Source organism: Pelmatolapia mariae, linkage group LG13 (genome assembly GCF_036321145.2).
Source record: "Pelmatolapia mariae isolate MD_Pm_ZW linkage group LG13, Pm_UMD_F_2, whole genome shotgun sequence".
NCBI lineage: Eukaryota > Metazoa > Chordata > Actinopteri > Cichliformes > Cichlidae > Pelmatolapia > Pelmatolapia mariae.
The window spans coordinates 35,671,711-35,698,097 of record NC_086238.1 but is presented as its reverse complement, the minus strand read 5'-3'; the positions used below and the strand labels follow the sequence as shown (position 1 = coordinate 35,698,097).

Sequence of the window (26,387 nt, the reverse complement as noted above, 5' to 3'; positions counted from 1 at the left end):
ACCACCCATCTTGAGGAGTTTGCCCCCTCACATATACTAATGTGCCACAAACAGGACTTTAATATCACCAACCATTCCCATTTTATTACGGTGTATCCATATAAATGGCCCACCCTGTAGAAAAGAAGTTAACCTCCTTGCCATGAACAAGAAGACACTCTCAGGTGAAAAAAAGAGAAATGAAAGGCAGCACAGCCAAAGAGCTGATAAATATAAAAGCCTCTAATTAAACCCAAATAACTGGGTGGATATTTTTATCCACTCACTATGTTAACTGGAACTAAACTGAAAACTTAAACTAGCTGTGAAAAAAAAAATCTTCGTTTAAGTTGAACTTGAAAAACTAAACTAATATAAAATAAAAATAATTATGTAGAAAATAAACTAAATTGAATTTAAGGCAAAAAAACAAACAAAGTAGAAATTACAGAATAAGAATCACTGTACACGACACCATGATGTTGCAGTACTATGTTGTAAGTTATGAGTCATGGACGCAATGTGAACGTTCATTTAGAATAAACTTTATTGGCAAAACATGCGAACATAATAACAGAATCATATTTATAACTGTATATTCTCTATATTATCATACACTATATGTCAGTCATACAACATAAGAACAAAGCTTAACAGAATCAAATATATTATATCAACATCTTCGTTTCCCAGACCAATAATTAACCTCACAGGGCTTCATAATCTTTACAGCAAACAACATCCTCTGTTATCAGATCCTTAAAATTAACCAATCAAAATGGAAACATTATACAATAACATCTCTATATCTATAAATTATTTTTGTTAAAATTATTTTTTACATAAAGTCTTATTACAGATTAAATTTAATTTCAGCATTCATTAGGATTTAACATGTTTTTATATTACTCTCCATAATGTCTCTGCACAGAAAGAAAATCCCCTTTTTCTCATATTTACAACTCACAGGCACCATCTATGAGCAGAGCCAAATCTCTGGTCATGAATTAGCTGAGAGTACATTCTTGGAAAGGGGAAGCCAAGAAAACAGTATTATGCAATATAACGACTGATTTTTGTTTCTTTTTTTTTCTTTTTTAAGTAAACTTGAAGAAAAAAAAAATATCCTAAAAATGTGCAGTAATTACTGCAAGAACATGGCTTTTTTAAAAATATTTTGAAAATACGTCAAACACTTGAGCCATTAAAAATACTCATCATAGCCATCAGAAGTAAGGGGGCTCCTCTCCAGTGACTCCGTTGTACAGTCCATTTCCTCCCAGCCATTCCTCATTCAGCTCCCACATAATATCTTGCAATGACAGCACTGGCAGTGAGCTATCCTGGACCACTGGCGGATATCCTGCATCCCTGCCGTCCTCAAGAGCTGCTACAGTCTCCCCAATACTCCTCATCTGTGGGGTCGGGACTTCCAGACAACCCGTTGGGCTGCTCTCTCGGCTGCTGTTGAAGAATCCAGAATCAGGAGTGTCTGCTTTGAATATTTGAAGGAGGTCGTGTATGTCTGAACTAGGGTGCATGGAGGCTGCCTGGCTGGAGCTTGAGTTGTAGCTTACCATCTCCACGGAAGGCTGACGCCACGCAGGCACCCCAGTGGAGTTTTGGCAGCCTGGCTGAGGCATGTACTCCCACAGGTTTGAGCTGGGGTTACTGCCCATTGAGCCTCCTGGTTGAATCCCATACGAGACTCCACACTGTCCATACGCTCCGGTGGCATTGAAGGTAGGAGGAAACTGTCCATTGTTTAACACCTGCTGCATTTGAGGTGCAAAGGCCTGTGTGTGGCGGCGAGCCTGTGGACTGTGCGCTGGGCTCTGAGACTGCCACTGGGCTTTGCTGGATCCTTTTGATTTTAGGGTGCGAGCTCTTCGGTTCTGAAACCACACCTGGACGGGAAATGAAGGAAAAATACGTGAGCTTAGATTTAAAAGCAGTACAGCTAAAGCACTCTCTTATGCTGTGTTAATAATCGTCTTTCTCTTTTAAGCGGAAGCTATCAGCTGTCAGTGTGTCTCTTCCCTCAAATAAGCTCCTGATAAAAACAGCTGGTGTTATCTCAACAGATGAAGACATACAGTGAGCGCGGTATCAAGTCCCGCACAGCAACAGTGGAAGAGGTACAAAGTCCATGAGGGTCTTTAACCAGCTCGCAGGTCCAATAATGTCAAAAGTATTGTTATTTTATGTTAAAAAAAGGGAAATCCTAACCTAATCTAAACTTACAAGCTGTATTTATTTCATCATTATATTAATCTTGCTCCTTCATTAACAAATATTTACCTGGATGCGGGACTCGGGCAGGCCTGTGGTCTGGGACAGGCTCTCTCTGATGGTGATTCCAGGGTACGGGTCAATCTCGAAGGTGGCGCGCAGCAGCTCCACGTGTTCTTTGGAGAAGCTGGTCCTCTTCCTGCGACTGGCGGTGCGAGAGGAGCCGTTGCCGGAGGACACAGGAACGGCGTCATCTGTGCAAAGAAGAGAAAGCAGATTGTTCCATCAGATCAGACGGGATATACAACCTATTTTCTTGCTGTACTATCTTTGCAGCTACATAAAGATGTCAAATGTGGTAATCCAGCTAATAGTTTTCTTGTGATCTTGTTGGTATGAGTCACTGTGCAGTGTCCCAGGAAGCTGACTGTTCATCCGGATGCAGTGTTTCCAGCGGGACAAATGTTTCTTCACTCATCTAAGTGACTCTATCAGTCTCCAGATATCACTTGGATGAGAAATGCTGTGTCTCAATGAACAGATTCAACTTTCTGGGATTTTAAAAATTGTCAACCTGGATGATTGAGCGTGCAAAAAGCACGCCACACTTAGTGCTGTTTGCACCTGGTGGACTGTTTGACCCAGGTAGAAAAACCTGAAAACACACAGTTTAGTTTTTCTAAGTTTTCAAACCTGGAGAGCAGCTCTTACCATTAGAGGAGTCGTTCCACATGGCAGCAGCTAGAATGGATCTCTGGATGTGCAGCAGTTGTGAATGGAGGTCACTCGTCTTTCCCTCAAAGTGTCTCTGAGTGTCCCCTGTTTACCTCAGGTCACCTTTTATGAGCTGTCACCTGAGGCCTCCATAGGGGATCCCAGTGACGTCACGGCAGCTGGATGGCTAACTCAGAGTACCCCCACCCCTTGACTCTGCCCCCACCCACGTACCCATTATCACCTAAGTTGATTGATCGTCGAAACCAGTTAATTAAAATACGACGTGCACGTGATTGTTTGCGTTTTGGGATTGTCAGCACATGATGGCCGCCCAAGAAACAGTAAATATACAGAGCAAGGTAGAGCACGAAGATTAGCCTGCAACTTTTCTGTGCACATATTTAGATATCGATACACAGTTATATATTTTTTATATGTTCGTTTGTGTTTTTCATATATTTTTATTGTGTTAGTGTTATATTTTATTTGTGTTAGTGCTCTGTGGTTTCATTCCAGTAATGTGGATGCATTGAAATGTGCAGCAGAAAGATATAATGTTATATTTTCACTTAAAGGAGGCCACTTTAGAAGCCACTCGTCTTTAATGCGAATATGACAGCAGGGAGTCATGTGATTAGTTTTAAACAGTCTCCTGATGATTAATCAAAACATTAACAATCTTGAAAAACAAACAAACACTTTTGTCCAATTGGAAAAGAGCACTCTGAGTTGAAGCTTGTCAGTGTCTTTGCTTTGCTCTTCATATGCAAAACACCAGCACAGCTGTTATCAGAAGAGGAAAGACAAAAGGGACCTTCTTGATTAACTGTCCTGGTCCAACAGTAGCCTCAGTAATTGGTGGGTGTGTGTGTGTGGGGAGGGGGGGCAGATTGTTTAACATGTCCAGGCCTTTACTGAGCTGTATGTGGATGCAGTGACCTTTAACCTTTATATGTCAAACTCTATTTTCTGTCTTTAAACCATATGCTTTAAACTAAATCAGATATTACTTCTTGCACTTACTATGCATGGGGATCCCCCCTCAAATGTTTGCCTAAGTCTTTGGCCATTTTTCACGCAGCTAGCTTTTATTGATTCTTCTAAAATCAAGAAACACGGTGCCAGAGAGCAAAGTGCGCAGATCTGTAGTATGCATTATTAAAACACAATGCAGCTTTGAAGTCTCTGTGAGTTATCTGATACAGGCGTCGACGTTTTTCTTTTTTGTGGTTATCTGTTCCTGGAGCAGAATCAATGTCTCGGTGTGTGAGACCGGCTCCTTTAAGTCCCCCTTAGTTTTTTATCTGTGGGTCCTATATCCAAATCCCATCACACATCCATTATCAAAGTCCTGCAAAGTAATGGGACCTTCCATCATGACCAGTGTGAGGTAATGTTTTGAGCAGAGCAACTTTACCAACTGGAATAAATCCGATTTTTATTTTTAAATAAAATGAAACGCAGATCTGTCTTTGAATATAAACGCCATGGGTGAGTTTGCACACAATGACGATGTGATTAAAGTCTGCTAAGCAGCTGATCAGCCTACAGGTTGTTCAACTAATGGAAAAGAGTCTTAGTTTGATACCGCTGCCTACAGCGAGCTGCACAAACAGCCATCTGATCAGCTTATTACTTCAATTAAATTGCATATCCTCCAAAAAGGTAAACCGTAAAAAAGTGCATTGCAGCGTAGGGGAGCGATTCACTGCAATCTTAATGCTACGATTATGACTATTGATTATTACGTTATTGCAGGTTTTCTGTTTATTTCCACAAGAGACACATACAAGCTTTTATTACTTTCTGTATAATTGATGTAACGTAATACTGGAAGAAAAATCTACAGGGGGAATTACGGGATTGCAATTTGAATAATAATTAAATGTAGAGTTATGCTAAGGGTACAGAAGTCTCAGAGGTCATTTTAAAAATTCAAAATGGGTACAGAAATCTTTCAGAATACTAAAATAAAGTATGACTTTTTCAAATAAGCATGAGCTCTCTATATAAATATATAAATGATATTTTAAAAAATGACAATTTTATGCAATTTTTACATTTCATATCAGCAAAACAAATTTTTTAAAAAAGAAAATTGGAGCAGAAGATTTTAAATAAATAAACAGCCTATGTCTATGATTTCTGGGTCTTCAGGCTGCAGTGTATAGAAAACACACATGGTTCTCTAGAAGAAGTAGTTACATTAGCACAGTTCTTTTTTGATAAAGGCTAAAATCATACAGTGCAACAACAATTTTTAAAGAGAAAGGAAGAGGAAAACTGTAATAAGATCTGACCAATCATAATATAAAAGTCCCTTTTTTATATATCATCAACATTTAATTCTCTGTGCAAAAGAGGAGAAGGACATCTGACTTGTTATCAGTGCAGTTCAATAGCCAGCATCCATGATGGGAGGTGCATTAAAGCACAGAGCATGGCTAACGTGCACATTTTTTAGGCATCGACCTTTATTTAATCAGAAAGTGGAACTCTTGGCATCAACAATCTCTTCGGCCCAGACAGTCAACATTAACTTAGCATTTTTTTTTGTCAGTGTAAGGTCCACACAGAAAGGGTGCCAGGGTTCAAACCCAGGACCTCCCTGCTGTGAGGCAACAGTGGTAACCAGTAGTTTTCGGTGAAAGCGTTGTTTATTTCAAAAAAAGGCAAATATCATTCTGGATACAACAGCATGCGTTCTGCTGTAAAAGCTGTAAAATGTGCAAGAACAAAAGAACAATTTACATAAGAAAAAACTTCAACACTTCTATGTGCATCTCTGCACTGATTTTAATTTGGTTGGAATATGACTGATAAATTCACAAAGGTTTGTTAATGGAGAGCCAGTTTAGCACAATGCACCATACAAATCCAGTTAATGTATGTAGTGTGTCTGTTTATGCTGATAACTGTTGTTGTATGTGATGGTTTCTAGTTTTAAAACATGAGTGTTGTCATTTCTTGACACTCACTGTTTGTCTCAAAGATATTATATGTTAAATTCTTTGCAATGAAATATTATGGCAGCTATAAACAAGTACTGAAAACAACTAGAGAATCAGACCATATGTCTAAAGACATTCAAAAATCCTTTAACCTTACCTCAGGGTGATCAATTTGTATGTTCAGTCTAAACTCTTATTTTTATAAGAGTTTAGTTTATTATAACTGACATTAATTACTGGTATTGATTTATGATTAGCATTATTTTTATGTTTTGTTTTGGGTAATATTCTATTATCATTGGACTTTTCAAGACAAGCATTTGTGGAAGAATGCGTCTTTCTGAAGGGCTCGCTGAGCTTGAGCGTGGTTGTGTAGCAGGATCCCACCTTTGCAACGAGTCAGTTCATGAAATGTGTTCGCTCCTAGTTATTCCGCGATCAGCTGTAAGCGGTGTTACTGCTAAGTGGAAGCGTTTAGGAGCCACGGGACTCAGCCGTGAAGTGGCAGACCCTGTAAGTTACACAGCGGGGCCACCGAGAGCCGAGCGCGCACAGTGCGTAAAAGTCGCGCTGATGACTTCATGTTGAGTCCCACGTCTTCTCTGGCATTAAGAACGAAAATAAATGAATAAAATAAAATAGAAACGAAATAAGTAACATTATTTTTTTAATTTTAAAACAAGAACAAAAAAGAAGGAAAAAAACTGCTCTGGAAGCTTCATGGCATGGATTTCTGTGACTGAGCAGCTCCTTTGGGTGTAAACGTGACTCAGTCATTTTTCTATATAACCTGTATAATTAACATAAGCAGGACAAGACTGAAACAGTAATTCAGGCCGGTCATTTGCTGCTTTTACCCTGCGCGTTATTTAGCCTTCACAATACCCGGGCTGCCGTAATTATTGAGGCAGGAAAGAAAAATCGCTTTACTGAGATTATTGGATGTCTAGCAGTTAAAAAAAAATTAAAAGAGAGAGAGATGACGCACAAGGGGACAGTCTCCATCCTTAAATGCGCCAAAGATCTATATAATCATTTGTGAATTTATATTTATTATTAACATATTTCATTTTAAATGTTATTTTCAGCACCAATGTGCAGCTATAGAGACAACCCATAAACTGGAATTTAGTTTTCAAGTTAATTCATTTATTCATGTGTTCGGGGTAATGCAAAAACTCAGCAGAGATGCAGAAATGATAGCGCATACACATGCAGGATGATTAGAGCACACCTTTTAAACAGAAGTTAAAACAGAAAAACTTCAACTAAAAAAATAAAAAGCTATATACACGCAGACTCCACACTGTCCATACGCTCCGGTGGCATTGAAGGTAGGAGGAAACTGTCCATTGTTTAACACCTGCTGCATTTGAGGTGCAAAGGCCTGTGTGTGGCGGCGAGCCGGTGGACTGTGCGCTGGGCTCTGAGACTGCCACTGGGCTTTGCTGGATCCTTTTGATTTTAGAGTGCGAGCTCTTCGGTTCTGAAACCACACCTGGACGGGAAATGAAGGAAAAATACGTGAGCTTAGATTTAAAAGCAGTACAGCTAAAGCACTCTATTATGCTGTGTTAATAATAGTCTTTCTCTTTTAAGCGGAAGCTATCAGCTGTCAGTGTGTCTCTTCCCTCAAATAAGCTCCTGATAAAAACAGCTGGTGTTATCTCAACAGATAAAGACATACAGTGAGCGCGGTATCAAGTCCCGCACAGCAACAGTGGAAGAGGTACAAAGTCCATGAGGGTCTTTAACCAGCTACCACCATACAACCTATTTTCTTGCTGTACTATCTTTGCAGCTACATAAAGATGTCAAATGTGGTAATCCAGCTAATAGTTTTCTTGTGATCTTGTTGGTATGAGTCACTGTGCAGTGTCCCAGGAAGCTGACTGTTCATCCGGATGCAGTGTTTCCAGCAGGACAAATGTTTCTTCACTCATCTAAGTGACTCTATCAGTCTCCAGATATCACTTGGATGAGAAATGCTGCGTCTCAATGAACAGATTCAACTTTCTGGGATTTTAAAAATTGTCAATCTGGATGATTGAGCGTGCAAAAAGCACGCCACACTTAGTGCTGTTTGCACCTGGTGGACTGTTTGACCCAGGTAGAAAAACCTGAAAACACACAGTTTAGTTTTTCTAAGTTTTCAAACCTGGAGAGCAGCTCTTACCATTAGAGGAGTCGTTCCACATGGCAGCAGCTAGAATGGATCTCTGGATGTGCAGCAGTTGAGAATGGAGGTCACTCGTCTTTCCCTCGAAGTTGCATTGCATCAAAAATGGGCTAAAATCGCCCCTGGCTTAAAGTGATCAGTCGTTTCAGATTTCAAACCACCAGTGACTCGACAATGGCTTCCAACTGCCTTGCCTTTGAACAGACTGACTTAGCAGGTGAGTCACGTGACCGAAACCACAACAATACATTAAGCTCTGATTGCCGTCCTATTACTCCACAGCATGAGCGTCAATTTGCAACCTATGAATGTTGTGTCAACGATCCACATGTGCAGGGCGTGTGTGTGCGTGCGTGTGCGGGGCTGGGCGTGGTGATTTGCACATCATTAGAAAAATGTCTATTTAGATCTCCTAAAGTGATTGGCTTGCATTACAAAAGCTATAATGAGCAAACCTCATTACCAGAATTCTTTGTTTGCAGGCTTCACAGTGCTGCATTACTTACCCTTTGTACAGTAGATCAGGATGGTTATACGCAAGGTTTTTGGAGAAGGTGCCAAATGGAGCAAGGAGCTCAAATGGGACTACATCTGGTGCAAACACTGTGCACTGGAACCAGAAAGAAGGAGTTTAAAAACACCATATACAAAAAACAAAACTCCCTTCTAAGTTTTTGAAGGGCAATATCTTTAAATAAGCAATTATTCTGAAAGTCTTTTGAAGTTTTTTTCCCTGCTCAAAAAAGACCTTTGGAATGTCCTTCAAGTCCAGAGAACTATTCCCAAAGACTACTTAAAGAAATCACATGAAAGCTTGCCCAAGAGAGTTTAAAATGTGAAGACGACAGTTAAGCTTTGTTTTTGCCCTATAAACTGCATTTCCATGTATGTCTGCACGTTTTAGTAAACTGCCATACTTCGGCCCAGTGTTATAAAAAATTAAAGAAATAAGTTTAAAGGATGGGTGGCTCAAGACTTCTGCTCAGTACTGTGTGAGAACTTTAGTTTAGTCAAAGACTGTCTGTGTTTCTAATGACTGTATGATATATACTCATTTCATGGCATGCATATGACCACAGCAAGTCGTATTTTTTCCCGCTGAAAGTCCCCTCCATGGTCCCCATATTAACAAGAGTTGCCAACATCAGACACTCCCAGTGCTCACAGGCAATGACTTGCTGTTTTAATGAGAAGACCCCACAGTGGCAATAATGAAGTGTATCATTTTATTTTCCTGCTGTGGAAGGGTGCTATGAATGACTCTTTCCAGCAGTTTACACCATGACTGTAGCCGATTTATGCACTACAAAGTGCAGCCTTGTTGTGCAAAATGCCATAAAATATGTCACAGTTTTAGATGAAAATCAGTTCTGTTCACTGTGTTTGGCTGTTTGAGTTATACCAAAGAAAGCCAAGTGTAGGCATAATTGTGGTCTGATCCAATTACTGATCTTCTACACAATATAATCTTCAGCTTCCAACTAACTGTTAATTCATTTAATGATAAATATTCATGAAAAACATTTCTTTTAAAGACATGAGCTGACAAATAGAACACACTGCTGCCATTGTCCATTTCTTCCCACCTCTGACCTGTCAGGCTGACTGTGGCTCTGGCCACAAAAACAACACAGATATTGCTGGAACCCACTTTGGATGTCCACAAAATACCCTCAACAGCAAGCCTTGTTTCTTGAACTAGAATTGGTTATAGATAAATCAACCCTGGGATATTTTGATTTGGTGGCCCCAAGGTGCAAAATACACCATTTCAGAAAACATGGATATGAGAACAGTGACACTGTCAAAGGCACAAAAAAAGCACTTCACAGAGTAGGTAGGGACAACATTCCTGTCGTTTACCTAAATAAACAAACCTGGCACTGGCAACAGGTTGATAACATTTCGTCTGTTTAGCAGTGATACTCTCCAAATTTTAAACCAATTTTAGAAGCTTGGCATTAAAAAGTAATTTCAGCACAGTGGAACTTATTTAAAATTCGCGTGTTTTTAGTTCTGAAACGTTGGCATCTTCGGGCCACCGTACTGTTTGTACATTTAAACGGTTATGCTCCCATCTACCCCAGTTTGAGTCATTTCTCCTTAATGGCAATACTTTGGAAAGCAGGCGTGAATGCTTTGGGGTCACTTTACCATATTTTCTTGACCAAACAAAAGGTTAATTAGCTACAAGCTAAGCCCAACACGTACAAACCAGCCCACCTGTTAGCTTAAGCGCCCCTTACGTTACAGCGCAGTGTTCACCGAGCACTACCGCGGGCAGCCTTGATGAAAGAAAGCTAACGTAGCTAATTTGAACTGAGTTCTGTATCAGCTGCTAATGTTAACCCGTACAGTGGACTTTGAGCTGTTTGTTTGACCTGTGTCACACCGAGAACTGAATGAACCTCGATAACATTAGCTTTTACATAGACACCCTTGGCAATGGCTCCATACACTAACCTGCCGATATTTATACATTTTCCTCATTTAAAAATTAAGTAGCAATCGACAACAGGGAGGACTAAACTCTCCCCGAGCCCCGAGTAATTTTCAGAAAAATACAATTACCCGGAGGACATATTGTGCAACACAACTCCACGGGCTCCGCGAGCAGTTACAAATGAGAGAAAAAAGGCTGACGGTAATAATATCTCAGTTGTACCACAGTACAGCTGATTTAACGAACTTACAGCGAAATATATCAGCGCCACTGACAGGGTGACCATCCAGAAGAGACGTGTTCTCTGAAAATAATCGCGTCCATCACTTGTAGCTAGTGATGGGTCCTGCAACACTGACGCACCGACGCATGTATCAAGCTCACCTAGCGATGCCTGTATCTTCTTCTTCTTCTTCTTCTCCTACATTTTAATGGCGGTTGGCAAACAACTTTTAGGTGCATTTACCGCCACCTTCTGGAAAGGAGTGTGGGACAGAACGGTTTCGTAACCTACAGTCTCGGATATTTTCTTGCAATTCAAACTGCAATCTTTCCCTTTCTCGCTTATACTTATCGCACTCCAACACTACATGCTCAAACGTCTCCTCCTGTCCACAGAAGTCACAAGTCCCCGTGTCATGTTTGCCCATCTTTTTAAGTGTGCTATTCAAGCCTGTGTGACCAAATCTTACCCTGGAGATTATATCCTCGTCTCTTCTACTTCTAAAGCTCCTTCTACATTGCCCGACTGTTTTCTGCATGCCATAATAATACCTGCCTTTCCCATCTCCATCCCATTGTGCCTGCCACTTCTCCTTCAACTTTACCTTGATTAAACTTTTCACCTCACTTTTACTGTATTTGATAGTCAAACCCACACAACTTCTTCTTGCTGCACTCTTTGCAAACTTATCGGCCTGTTCATTACCATCAACACCGATATGCGCAGGAACCCATAAGAAAGCCACTTCTATCCCTCTATGTTTAATTCTATACAATAAATGAAATATCTCAAAAACAATATCTTGTCTAGAGTCCGAAGACATATTACCTATACTCACCAGTGCGCTGCTAGAGTCTGAGCAAACCAAATACCTCCCCAGTGGTGCGTCCTCCACCCAGGTCAAAGCCATTAAAATTGCTACAAGCTCCCCAGTATAAACTGCCAATCCATCTGTAATTCGTGCACTCGCCATATAACTTATGTCTGGGAGAACAAATGCAACACCCACTCTGTTATCCAACAGTTTTGACGCATCAGTAAAAATCTTCACATAACCTGAGTACCTTCCCACTATATGATCTTGCACCTGGTTTTTAGTCACCCCCCCTCCCTTACGTAACAAATAGAAGTCAGGACTTATTTGGTCATATAACCAAGGTGGCAAAACTGACAAGGCTACTGCTGGGCTAAGGTCTGTGCAACTAAATCCCAACTCATTGACTTCTTTTCCTATAGTCCACCCGAAACTTCTCCATCGACCAGTCCCTTTTTCTTGTTCTTGGCAAGGCTTAAGTACACTCTGCGCTATATGACTGTCACTATGTCCCTTCAAATTTGCCCAGTAAGTCAAAGCAATTTGACGCCTCCTGAGTTCTAATGGTTGCTCCCCCATTTCCACCTGCAAAGCAGCCACTGGAGTAGTCTTAACAGCCCCACAACACAACCTCAGAGCTTGATATTGAACTCTGTCCAGGTCATTCAGCAAAGTTTTAGCTGCTGAACCATAAACCAGACACCCATAATCCAGCACTGACCGAATAAGACCTACATATAGAGCTCTCAATGCTGTCCTGTCTGCCCCCCAGTCATTACCTTTTAAACACCGTAAAATATTCAGAACCTTTTTACATTTCTCAGTCATTTTCCCAATGTGTGTTTTCCATGTAAGCCGTTCGTCAAACCAAATACCTAAATATTTAAAGCAATCAACCTTATCTATGTCACTCCCATATAACTTGAGACTCAACTGGCAATGTATTCTCTTACGCGTAAAAATAATCCACTTTGTTTTCGAAACAGAAAACCTAAACCCCCATGCCAGAGCCCAACTCTCCACCTTTTGTAATTCTCGCTGCATTTTAGCCATGGTGAACTGCAAGTTTCGTCCTCTCTTCCAAATAACTCCATCATCAGCAAACAATGAAACCCCCATTGAGTGATCTACAGCACCAAACACCTCATTAATCATTATGGAAAACAATACCGGACTAACTATACTGCCTTGCGGAGTGCCATTCTGGACATCATATCCTGCACTGAACTCCTTTCCTATTCGCACAAAAATCTTCCGTCCAGTTAAAAAACTTTCAATCCAGCTATACATCCTCCCTGTAATACCAATCTGCCGCAACCTGATCAGGAGTCCTTCTTTCCACATCATATCGTACGCCTTCTCGACATCTAAGAATACGGCTACGACACTCTCCCTATTCACTTGGGCACGCCTTATTTCATGCTCTAGACGCACAGCCGGATCCATCGTGCTTCTCCCTTTTCTAAACCCACTCTGGTACCACTTGATCTTATCATTAGTTTCCAAAAAGTAAAGTAATCTTTCATTCACCATCTTTTCCATTATTTTCCCCAAATGTGACGTCAAAGCAATCGGTCTATAACTTTCCGCCAAAGCTGGATCCTTTCCTGGCTTACATATGGGAACAATAATAGCCTCTTTCCACTGGTCAGGTAGCCTACCCTCTTCCCATACTTTGTTAAACAATTTAACCAGTATACTCTTACTAGTGTCACTCAAGTTTCTAATCATACAATAACTAATCTGATCTCTACCTGGAGTGGCATTGCTTACTTTCAGTAATGCAGTCTTCAACTCTGCTACTGAAAACACGATATTTATCAGACCTTCATGTTCCTCCGCATCTCGTAAGTCCTCCAGATGTTTCCTTCGTGTTTCCTCCCTTCCCCTGATTTCTGCCGTATTTAGAGTTTCTGTGCTGTGAACCTTTGAAAACATTCTAGCCAATAACTCAGCTTTACTCCCATTATCTACTAATATTCTGTCACCATCTTTCATCATTGGATAACCATACTCCTTCCTCTTCCCAGACATTTTCCTAATAGTTGTCCACACTCTCTCCAACGGTGTCGATCTCCCCAAAGTATCACAATACTTCCTCCAATAGTCCCTCTTTGCTGACTTAACTACCCTTCGTACTTCCGCCTGTTTCCTTTTGTAGCATATCAGATTCTGAACACACAGTGCTCCTTTCAGCGTTTTAAACGCTTTGTTCCTGGCTTTAATCACGGTTGTACAGTCTCGGGTCCACCACGGCACTACCTTTGTCCTTCTACTGCCACCTTTCTTTGGGATGGATGCCGTTGCCACCTCAATCACACTCTGACTAATAGTAGAAGTTAACTGATCAATAGGCTGTCCAAAATCAACACCTGTCAATCTCCTTTCACTTAATGTTTTAAACAAACACCAGTTTGCTTCCTCAAACCTCCATGTCCTCTGTCTTTCTTCTCGTGACGCATCAGCATCTGCACAAAGATCAAAAAGTATTGGATAATGATCACTACCAATTGTACTCTCTTTAACCACTTTCCATGTGCTCCTACCTGCCAAACATTGCGAAACCATTGTAATGTCAGGACACGACTCAGTACCTCGTACCAAATCCACCCTTGTGCCAGAGCCATCATTTAAAACCACCAAATCCTTCTCCACAACCACATCCTCAACCACTTTCCCATTAGGGTCACTACGGCGCCCCCACAAAGTGCTATGTGCATTAAAATCCCCACACCAAACTATTTTCCCTCTCCAATCCCTTAAAAGTAGTTCCAGATCTCTCCTCTCCAACTTTTGGCATGGATTATAAAAATTAATTACTTTGATACTTCCTGCCCTAGACCAGACTTCTACAACTATCACCTCTAAATCTACTGCAATGTCTAGCTGACTATACGAAATCCCACTCCTAACAAACACCGCACACCCTCCTCCATTTTTACCCACCCTGTCCTTGCGAATGCTTGTATATCCTTGAATAACAAAATCCAACTGTGGTTTAAGCCATGTTTCTTGAACACAGATAATATCTGGCTTTGAATTTAATGCACAAATAAAGCCCTTCAGTTCCTGCCCATTCGCAATGAGGCTCCTAGCATTCCACTGAAGAATAAGCATTAAGTTACAACTTGTGGGTCTGATGCACCTTCGCCATGACTAAGGTCTGAGTGTATTTTTTCCCAAGACAAATCCCGCATATCGAAAAACTTCGCTGCTGCTTTTACTATTATCTTGATCTTTTCTGTCTTTGTTTTGGCTTGTTCTGAACAATTAATGACATACGCCAAGAACAAGACAAGTTTATCCATTTGGATGTCAGGGAGATTCCTGCCTGTCTCCCCCATCCCTCTCCCATCACCCATTCCTTGCCCCTCAGCAGGTCTTCTGCCCTTGTCTGCAACTCTCTTCAAAGCTTCTGCATAAGATATCCTCTCCTCTGTACGAATTTGTTGAACCTCTGCTGCCTGCTTCCTTACTGTGCACCCACCATACGCTGCTGCATGTGGTCCCCCACAGTTACAGCACTTCACCTGACTACTGGCACATTCGCCATACACACGTTCTCCTCCGCATCGTCCACACCGCAGTCGTCCTTTACACACACTAGCTATGTGACCAAACCTCTGACATTTGTAGCACCTGAGTGGAGGAGGCACATAGACACGGACACTAAAACTCATGTACCCCAACATAACTCTCTCAGGCAAGTGATTTCCGTTGAACTCAAGCAGTACTGATGGACTATCCACTTTTTCCCCATTTCTAACAGCTTGCAATCTTTTTATTCCAGTGACTTCCCCTCCTTTGATCAACTTCCTCAACTCCTCCAGATTTTCCCCAGCGGGAATACCTGAAATCACTCCTCTACATCCTCTCCTCTCACCAACCACCTTCCTGTCCACAACCTCCTTTTTACAAAGCGTTTGCAACTTAAGCGCTTTATTCCGTTGCTCTGCATTTTTACGTTTAACAAACAAACACCCGTCTCTGAGCACCTTAGCTAGCTCAACATCACCGATCGCTTTCTTCAAGCCATTCGTCAGAGTAATTGGACTCACTCCCGCTATTTCATTACCAGGTTTGAATTTCAATAACACTTTAAATTCTTCCATCAACACTTTCTTTCTTTGAGCAAGCCTAGCATCTTCCTCTTCAAGTGCCCGCTTACCAGTTGGCGTGGATTTCAACTTGTCCTTACCAACCCCTACCTTTCTACCATGTCCAACTTTACGCCAATCAACATCCATGTCCTCATCATCAGAAAACCCTCCACTACTACTTGCCATTCTGACCCAGTCACAATCCAGATTATGCCAATCCACCGCCTCCAGAGATCAAGCACGCGATCCCAGCTACAGATCTCCTTAGCCCTCTGAAGTCTCCTCTACCCAGCCGATGCCTGTATCGGTGCGTGCGTCGCTTTAAGAAAAAGTCACGTGATCGATACAGCTGCTGTATCGCTCATTGCCAACGCACCAAACTGTGTTTAAAAGGTACCGCATCCGCATCTGCCAACGGAATGAGTCGCCACCAAAAACCCCCACAAAATTACTCTCGCAAAGATAAAAAAAAATAAAAAAAATACACATCTCTCTATAATAAAATGGAGCCTGAAAGAAAAAGAAATGTTTCTGCTGTGTGGGATCATTTTGATCTTTTAACTGCAAATAAGGTAATAGTTTGTCTGTCTTTGTTTCAGTGTAATCTATCAGAATAGGAAAAACAGCAATGTGACTTGAAGTGTAAATTTTTATTTCATTTTATGCAGGTCAAATGTCGCATCTGTTCTGCTTTCTTACACAAACAAAGCACCTCCTCCGTGTTTAGGCATTACAGAGCCAAACATGAAAATGAGGAGACAAACTCACCGAGAATGAACACTGGTAGGCCTATATACACACTGAACAGCTTTATCATCATTTTTTTTATTAATATGTGTTTTATTATTTTCAAATCAAGCATCTAGGAAGACTGCTCTGGACCAGGCAGTCCTGAATTTTATTATAAAGGACTGCCAACCCCTTAGTATTGTGAAGAGTGTCGGAGAGGAACATTCCAAGATCAGAGGATCCTTTAACGTACTGGGGGAATAGGAAGACATCTTATCAGAACCTTTTCCACCTGGCTTTACAGCTTTTGTGTACCCCAGCTTCATCTGTCCCTGTGAGTTTTCCAAAGCTGGGGAAATGGTGTAAAAAAAAAAAAAAAAACGCAATAGACTGAATGCAAAAACATTGGATAAACCTATTTTTCTGAATAGAAATTTATAATAAACTGAGTCAAATGGGTAATATTACATTCACAATACTTTCATTTTAATTTTCACTTAATGTCATTCACAATATATTTTAAAGATGTCTACAATATTTGCAATATAAAAGATATAAAATGATTCCATGGAAAGTACAATACCTTACAGTGTACAAGTATGACTAGGTCATTGAATCAGTGTCTGTTGTGAGTCTCAAGTAAGTTGCCTGCAATGATATTTAAGGTCCAGCAGGTGTCAGTATGGAGCAAAACAGCAAAACTGTGTCGACACAGTGTCGATACAGTTTGGGGAATGTGCTGAAACGCTTCACGAGGCCCCATCTAACCATCACTACTTGTAGCCATCGCTGCTGCTGCTGCCGCTGCTGCTGCCGCTGCTGTCCGTTGCCCCGTACAAATATGACCGTGCAATTAAACCCGGATATTTAAACTGTCCGGGCAGGGTTTGTTTTTCTTCTTTTTTTTTTTCCTCCCCCCCCCCTCGTTTTTTGATTATTACACAAATGGGAAAATTTTACCGAAATAATGACAATTATCGCTTTAATTTTAAAAATGTTTTTTTTTTTATTAATTTAAGTCGACAGAATAGTTTCATTAATCAGCGGACTGTCCACCCGGTAGCCCAGGTCATTTCCTTTGGTTTGAGGTTTTAGCAGCCACTTTGAGCTGTGATGTTATGTTAAAGTAGGAATAGGTTGAGGAGGAGCTCTCACAATCAGACACCAGGCGGCACTCGGTATCCAGCTGTAACTGTGGGGTCCAGGCAGGGCCGTGCAGAGACGTTTACAGGGGCGGGTGCTCAAAGCTAAAAAGGGGCACATTGAACCAGGCTGAATAACAACAACACACATTCATCAAGAATCTAATATGGGATCGCATCATACTATATCACTGTTGTGAGGCAAAGTAAACGTAGCCTATGTTTTACCTGATGGGTACAATGTTGGTGTTGAGGGGTTGCTGCTGCTCCTGCAGCTGATAGTGCTGGAGGGCAGGGCTGTGTTGATCTGAGACTGTAGACATTAAAAAGTCCATAGGAGAGATGGTAGCTGACTAAACAAGTGTCATGAGATAATAACAAAATGCAAAGATTGGTGTCAGTGCTTGGAACCATAAGGCAACAAAAAACAGAAATAAACAAGGCTCTGCCTGTGATTCACTCTTTGCCTCTCTTCCTCCTTCTATTTCCTCATCTCATCTATCACTCTCCACTTGCTGTCCATCTGAGAACAAGGCACAACTTGCTATTGCAATAAACTATTATTTAATTATCCACACTTAACAACTCTTACACTTAATCTATAATAAAATGATGACAGAAAAATGTTATAGAAGCAAAACATTTCAGTTGTGCTTATTATTATTTTTATACTGGAATACCTCTCCAACAACTGGTACATGTGTTAATGTTACCTGTGCTCTTTGTAATCCAGCTGCTGAGAGATTCACTGCCTTTAGTAGCCTCACAAAGCTCCTACTGTTTCCTCCTCATTCCTTACCAGCCATGTCTGGACAATATTATATCATGAGTAATAATTTAAAAAATCCATATACATAAAACACACACATGCATGCACACGCAGTGACATTTTAGACCTTCTTCAGAATACTGTATATACTGTGGGCACAAGTTTCCATCATGGTGCTGATCCAGAATCCTTCCCTTATTATTTATTACTAGAGCTACAATAATAAAGCGATGAGGGGAAAAAAGTAATAAATATGAAATAATTTATCTATGATGATTCCATTTGTTTCACTATCCACTCTGTGCAGGCAGAAAGCTTATTACATTTTTAAACTGTAGAGATACAATAATTTTGCTGCTGTAAAATCAGCATTTTGTCTTATTTAAAATATAAATCGAATATAATCTGTTTCTTAATGTATGTTCTTTGAAATACAGCATGTTTTTTAAATATTATATTTATAATAATCCATTATTATGTGGACATGCATATTAGATCGTTTTAAGTGAAATATAATCCCTCCACAAAGGCAGGAAAAGCCCTGTAACTTACTTTAAAACTAAATATGTTCCCTAAAACGGTGGACAGAGCTACAGACCCACGACAGCCCTACCCAGTCAGCCAGCAGCTATGACCAGCAGCTATGACCAGCACTACTTGTGCAGTTAATAAAAGGACAGGTAATGTTTGTCGCGCTGTTACACACACAGCACGCTCGTTTGTTTCAGTTCGTCAGTTGTCACAAGACAGCTTACCAACGTGTACATAATAAGCTAATACTCCTGTGTGCTACATACTACAGTGTACGCTCTACACCTACTTACTGGTTTTGTCGCATCAGTCTGTGTGTCTGAGGTAATTTGTGTTTCTCCTACAGCTCCGTCCGGACCCCAAAAAATGCGCGTGCTCTTTGTGAGCTCGTTCCCGGCTCGTAACCAGCGCGTTCTGCCGTCAAGGGCGATCATTGGTTAATGGTGATCATGTTACTGATGCAAGCAAGATCCTTTTATTTAGCAAAACTGTAATAAATAGTTAAATATTATTGTTGAGGGGCACAGACAGGACTCCGCACTCACACACACATTTGAAAAAAATAGGAGGAAGACAGTTTTGGGGTTGCTTTGCATTACTTTGAATGAAAGAATTACCTTGAACGGTTTTAAATTCATCATTCAGACTGAATGATGAATTTAAAAAATTGCATTTCAATCTATAAATTTCAGTCCTATAAGTGTCACTATATACCAAGTAGTACTGAAGAAATTTAAAATGAAATATTATGTGAAAAAAGGACTCTCCGCAGTCCTGTGAAAACTACAGTAGATTACCCCCATGATTTATGCAGAACCACAATGATTAACAAAAATTCACAGTAATCATTTTCTTTATGACCCACTATTCTTTACAACATTACTTCAGTTCACTGAGGTTTGTTGCAGCTTTCGTAAAGTCCCGCCACAGCATTTCATACAGGTTGAGGTCTGGACTTTGACCGGAGCATTACAACACCTCAAGCTATTATTGACTTTACAATAGAATAGAGTAGCCACTTTATTATCATTCAGAACCTCCACCAGTTAGTGCACATCAGAACACAATTTTGGTGCATTTCTAATTCTAAAGGTGTAATATATATATATATATATATATATATTACACCTAGAGATGCGGTGAGGGAAACATCAGACCTCACTCAGTCTTAACTGAAGTAATTGCTTTATTGTCTCTTGCCAATATCATGCACATACAGACAGCAACATCTCAAAATGGCCCCCAATCCATTTCCTGCTCCCTTTAAATACTCTAAAGACCACGCCTTCTCAATTCAGACTGGCCTATAAAAGAGCTGCAATTGAGGCAGGCCACCTTTTTACTGGGAAAACAAGATGGCCACCACAGAGGTAACCTGCAAAACACTTTGTTACATGAATGCTTCCCAACAATATATATATAAAGAATCTAGGATATATGCATGTAAGAATATGATGAAAAATGTGTGTATATACATATTATTAGTTAAGAAAACCCAATATTTTCTAACAATTCCAGTTATTCTGCTGTTGATTTGCTGTTTGGGATTGTTGTCCTTTTGCCTGGTTCAGTCTGGCCCAAGCTTTAGCTGTCACACAGAGGGCATCACATTTGACTCTAGAATACTTTGATATACAGAGTGCAGTGATTGCATGGTTCCTATAGTATAGTTTAGTTTAATTTAGTGTCGCTTCATTAAAGACACACACGGGTCCATAACCAAACATCTCCACTTAATATCATTAAAGTGAGTTATTTTGATGTTTTGGTCCCTCCTAAAAATTAATTACATATGCTGAATAAAGTAAGTTTCCATGGAAACATAAATTATATTATCAGAACAGCCAAACTGTAATATAAAACTAACAAAAACAATAATGAATTGTGGTCATTAATATGTTGAAAAAATAATTCTTTTGAGTTAGATTCTTGTAGTTTCAAATGCTATTGTTTATTTTGTTATGTTACATATATCTTGTAAGTTTGTGGCATTGCTCATCTACAAAGCTACAGAGTTTAGCCTGAATATACAAACTGTTAATAATTATATCAATTTAAAAACTTCTCCCTAGTTGTTTTTATTTGTTTTTTTTTTTAATTCAGAGGAGAAGTACTTTGCAAGTTGTCTGAAGGCATTTTGAAGACATTTTGAGGTAAGTTTGGCACATCTTCTTGGTCAAACAAAGGTACATTAGCTACATGCTAACCCTCAGCATTCACAGACTAGCTGGCATGTTAGCTTCAAGTGCCTGAAGCTAGGCGAGGTAAGCTAACATAATTGTAACGATGTTTTCGTATCAGCTGCTAAGTTCTGCTGCTACGTGGACTTCAGACTGTTTGCTTAATCTGTGCAGCACTGAGGCCTGAATGGATCTTGATAAGATTAGCTGACTTGGCAAGGATTCAGAAAACTGATGTGCTGACATAAAACCTGTTAATTACAAATCTGGTGATAACAGCGATTTTTAGTGAATTTCAGAAAAAAAACACTTAAGGAAATTTAATGCAAAAACAACTTTAAAGTTTAAAGTAAAGTAAACTTCAAAGCTGCAGAGCAGAAAACAAGGCTGATTTCAATTTTACCTTAATACAGCTGATTTAATGAGTTAAATTACCTTATTTCAGTGTTCTTCTCAAATAATCACACCAACCACTTTTATCCATGGCTGCAGTCTGCTGCTGTTCTAGTTCCCATAAGCGTAGGGATAAACCTACTGATGGGCTGGGAGGGGGTTCATGGAACAGTGCTGGTAGCCTCTTTTATTTATTCATTTATTTTTAAATTAGCTATTTATTTATTCTATGTAGAAAAATTACACAAAAGGAGACAATGCACTGCAGTAAAACACAAACATCAGTTGGTTATAAACCTGTTTGGTATTCTTTAACAACCCTGGAGATACACTTACACTCCAAACAGGGGATTATCCGGAGCATTACCCGGTGCTCTGAGGTTGTTTTGGCCTCCTGTGAGCAGCTACCCCCGGGCAGTGATTTAAAGCAGGAGTGGGGAAAGTCTCAGAGCCACACGCCAGGCGCACTGCTTCACCTGCGACACCGTGAGCTTTGGTCACAGCGGCAGTCACCTGTGCGTACCCCAAAGACGAGCACAGCTGAGGCGGGCAGCCTGCCTCTCTGTCTCTGGCTGCCTGATTCGTTACTCTTGGTGCTTGACGATGAGATCGGAGTGAAGGTAGAGAACAAACAGAGATAATTTAATAATAACAAAAGAAAAACGCTGAAAAATTTGTGTGTGTAACGCATGAAGAAAACACTTGGTCTGCGTGTATATAGCTTTTTATTTTTTTAGTTGAAGTTTTTCTGTTTTAACTTCTGTTTAAAAGGTGTGCTCTAATCATCCTGCATGTGTATGCGCTATCATTTCTGCATCTCTGCTGAGTTTTTGCATTACCCCGAACACATGAATAAATGAATTAACTTGAAAACTAAATTCCAGTTTATGGGTTGTCTCTATAGCTGCACATTGGTGCTGAAAATAACATTTAAAATGAAATATGTTAATAATAAATATAAATTCACAAATGATTATATAGATCTTTGGCGCATTTAAGGATGGAGACTGTCCCCTTGTGCGTCATCTCTCTCTCTTTTAATTTTTTTTTAACTGCTAGACATCCAATAATCTCAGTAAAGCGATTTTTCTTTCCTGCCTCAATAATTACGGCAGCCCGGGTATTGTGAAGGCTAAATAACGCGCAGGGTAAAAGCAGCAAATGACCGGCCTGAATTACTGTTTCAGTCTTGTCCTGCTTATGTTAATTATACAGGTTATATAGAAAAATGACTGAGTCACGTTTACACCCAAAGGAGCTGCTCAGTCACAGAAATCCATGCCATGAAGCTTCCAGAGCAGTTTTTTCCTTCTTTTTTGTTCTTGTTTTAAAATTCAAAAAATAATGTTACTTATTTCGTTTCTATTTTATTTTATTCATTTATTTTCGTTCTTAATGCCAGAGAAGACGTGGGACTCAACATGAAGTCATCAGCGCGACTTTTACGCACTGTGCGCGCTCGGCTCTCGGTGGCCTCGCTGTGTAACTTACAGGGTCTGCCACTTCACGGCTGAGTCCCGTGGCTCCTAAACGCTTCCACTTAGCAGTAACACCGCTTACAGCTGATCGCGGAATAACTAGGAGCGAACACATTTCATGAACTGACTCGTTGCAAAGGTGGGATCCTGCTACACAACCACGCTCAAGCTCAGCGAGCCCTTCAGAAAGACGCATTCTTCCACAAATGCTTGTCTCAGGGGTGCTTTGATTCATTTTGGGGGTGCTTCAGCACCCCCAAAATGAATCAAAGCACCCCCAAAGATTTCTTACTTTTTTGACAATATTTTTTGTTTGTGGGACACTAAAAATAAAAAAAGCATACAGTACTTAATTGAGATGGAACATTTTAACAACAAAAGTATAGATAACCCGTCCCCCCTCCCAAAATGGTTTGTTCCAGCTCGGCTCTCCCCTACCCTGGCTCTAGCTCCGTTGCTGCAGTGCCAGAGCGATAGTAGCTGAGACGGAGCGGAGGTGTAAGTGCCTGGCTTAAAACAGGACATATTAGCTGCATTTATCCTTCAGTTACTCTTTATATATTTAGGTAGGAGTCAGGCCATGTTTCTTTTTAGCTGAAAAACATTACACCCAGGTAACCTGCAGTGTTGAAAACGTGTTTCCCGACTATGTTTGCTGCCCTACAATCCGTCCTGCTCTGTAGTAAAATCATCGACATTTGACCGTCCTGTTGCTCCCATTGAAATGTATACAGCCTATTTAAAATCTAAAACTTAACATTGTCCGCAGCTACTGCTGTTACAACTGTCCTGTTTAAAATGTAATGAGAGAAACTGGTTATTTTGTCATATATGCATGTGCTCATATCGAACCCAAGGTACTAACTAGCTAACTGACTGGATGCCCATTAACCTTATAACTCCCGGTGTGTGTGTGTGTGTGTGTGTGTGTGTGTGTGTGTGTGTGTGTGTGTGTGTGTGTGTGTGTGTGTGTGTGTGTGTGTGTTTGTGTACAGAGACACAGCCAGGTTCCTGTTGGATATGAGGAAGTTTTTTCAAAAACAGGAGCCACATTCAGGTAAAAGTGTAAAATCAAATGATCCCTCAATAAAGAATAATGTTGGATCAGTGTTTCAATATTTATATCCTTTATTAGGTGTACATGCGGTTTGGTTATTTGCCTTTTGGTTGAAAGTACACTGAGAGAGGACTTTTTTTGTTAGTGATCTTAATAGTATTTTTGTAATCTAATTGAATACAATCTATTTGTGTATGATTGTCAGTCCAAAGAGGGAGAGAGGAAAGAGGGGAACATGAGGAGTACAAGATCAGGAAGAACCAGGTAAGAAAACAGACAGGGAGTACTAACAGGCAAAACAAAAAAAGTTAAACTGGCAAAGACAAAAAACAACAACTAATTTTACTCATACAGTCTGGAAGTTGTGTTCTCCCTATATTAAAGCTGCTATACAGAATCTGCAAAACAAACTGGGTGGTCAGCCCTGGCACTGCATTACCATATTGAACTTCAGTCAGAGGAAGTCACAGTTGCCAAAAACTTTTTGAAGCTCAAGAGTGAGGCTGGTGCCATTCCAGATATGTTAACATTGTACAATCTTCTGGATAATCAGATTTTCCCCACACTGAAAACTGTTATTCAGGTTGCCCTAACAAACCCAGTTAGAGCTGTATCTGTCAAAGGTCTTTTAGAGTCTGGAGTCAGCTCCATACCTGGCTGAGAAGGACCATGGGTCAAAGCAGACTCCAGCACCTGGCTGTGATGTCAGTTGAGAAAGAGATGCTTGAGAGACTTGACCACCAAAATGTGATAGACAGATTTGCCAACCTCAAGGTGAGGCGACATAGGTTAAAAGAAAAGAAAAGAAAAAATCTGCAGAGCCATAGTAGTATCTGCAGTAAAGATCTTTTCATACATTGTACAGAAACAGAAACGGCTTTAGTGAAGGTTACAAATGATCTTCTTATGGCCTCTGACAGTGGACTCATCTCTGTGCTTGTCCTGCTAGACCTCAGTGCAGCGTTCGATACTGTCGACCATAATATCCTATTAGAGCGATTAGAGCACGCTGTAGGTATTACAGGTACTATGCTGCACTGGTTTGTATCATATCTATCTAATAGACTCCAATTTGTACATGTAAATGGAGAGTCCTCTTCACACACTGAGGTCAGTTATGGTGTTCCACAGGGTTCAGTGCTAGGACCAATTCTGTTTACATTATACATGCTTCCCCCAAGGCAGCATCATTAGAAGACATAGCATAAATTTTCACTGCTATGCAGATGACACGCAGCTCTATCCATCTATGAAGCCAGATAACACACACCAATTAGTTAAACTGCAGGAATGTCTTAAGGACATAAAGACCTGGATGGCCGCTAACTTTCTGCTTCTTAATTCAGATAAAACTGAGGTTATTGTACTCGGCCCAGAAAATCTTAGAAATATGGTATCTAACCAGATTACTCTGGATGGCATTACCTTGGCCTCCAGTAACGCTGTGAGGAACCTTGGAGTCATTTTTGACCAGGACATGTCCTTCAATGCACATATTAAACAAATATGGAAGACTGCTTTCTTCCATTTGCGCAACATCTCTAAAGTTAGAAATATCCTGTCTCAGAGTGACGCTGAAAAACTAGTTCATGCATTTATTACTTCCAGGCTGGACTACTGCAATTCATTATTATGAGGATGTCCTAAAAACTTGCTGAAAGGCCTTCAGCTAATCCAAAATGCTGCAGCAAGAGTCCTGACAGGGACTAGAAAGAGAGAGCAGATTTCTCCTGTTTTGGCTTCCATCATTGGCTTCCTGTTAAATCCAGAATTCAAAATCCTGCTCCTCACATAGAAGGTCTTAAATAATAAGGCCCCATCTTATCTTAATGACCTTGTAGTACCATATCACCCTATTAGAGCACTTCGCTCTCACACTGCAGGCTTACTTGTTGAGTATTTAAAAGTAGAATGGGAGGCAGAGCCTTCAGTTTTCAGGCCCCTCTTCTGTGGAACCAGCTTCCAGTTTGGATTCAGAAGACAGACACTATCTCTACTTTCAAGATTAGGCTTAAAACTTTCCTTTTTGCTAAAGCATATAGTTAGAGCTGGACCAGGTGACCCTGAATCCTCCCTTAGTTATGCTGCAATAGACGTAGGCTGATGCATCCCATGATGCATGAAGTTTTTCCTTTCCAGTCACCTTTCTCACTCACTATGTGTTAATAGACCTCTCTGCATTGAATCATATCTGTTATTAACGTCTGTCTCTCTTCCACAGCATGTCTTTATTCTGTCCTTCCTTCCTCATTGTGATGAGTAAAGTTTACCTTGCCTGGATGGGCAACTCTCTGGGTGCTCAGCACCCCCAAACTTCTGATCCTGTAATCGTCCCTGGTCACCACCCATCTTGAGGAGTTTGCCCCCTCACATATACTAATGTGCCACAAACAGGACTTTAATATCACCAACCATTCCCATTTTATTACGGTGTATCCATATAAATGGCCCACCCTGTAGAAAAGAAGTT

At 40.4% G+C, this 26,387-nt stretch overlaps 1 protein-coding gene across 1 annotated transcript; it reads right to left on the bottom strand.

Moving 5' to 3' along the window:
- Nucleotides 1-1,157: 1,157 nt before the first annotated feature.
- mxtx1 (mix-type homeobox gene 1) lies at nt 1,158-26,266 on the bottom strand. The gene is made up of 3 exons (XM_065471890.1): nt 26,188-26,266; nt 2,281-2,465; nt 1,158-1,886 (listed from the first exon to the last, which is right to left on the bottom strand). The coding sequence occupies exons 1-3, from the start codon at nt 26,264-26,266 to the stop codon at nt 1,206-1,208; spliced, it is 945 nt and encodes a 314-aa protein (XP_065327962.1). The 3' UTR covers nt 1,158-1,205.
- Nucleotides 26,267-26,387: the final 121 nt, after the last annotated feature.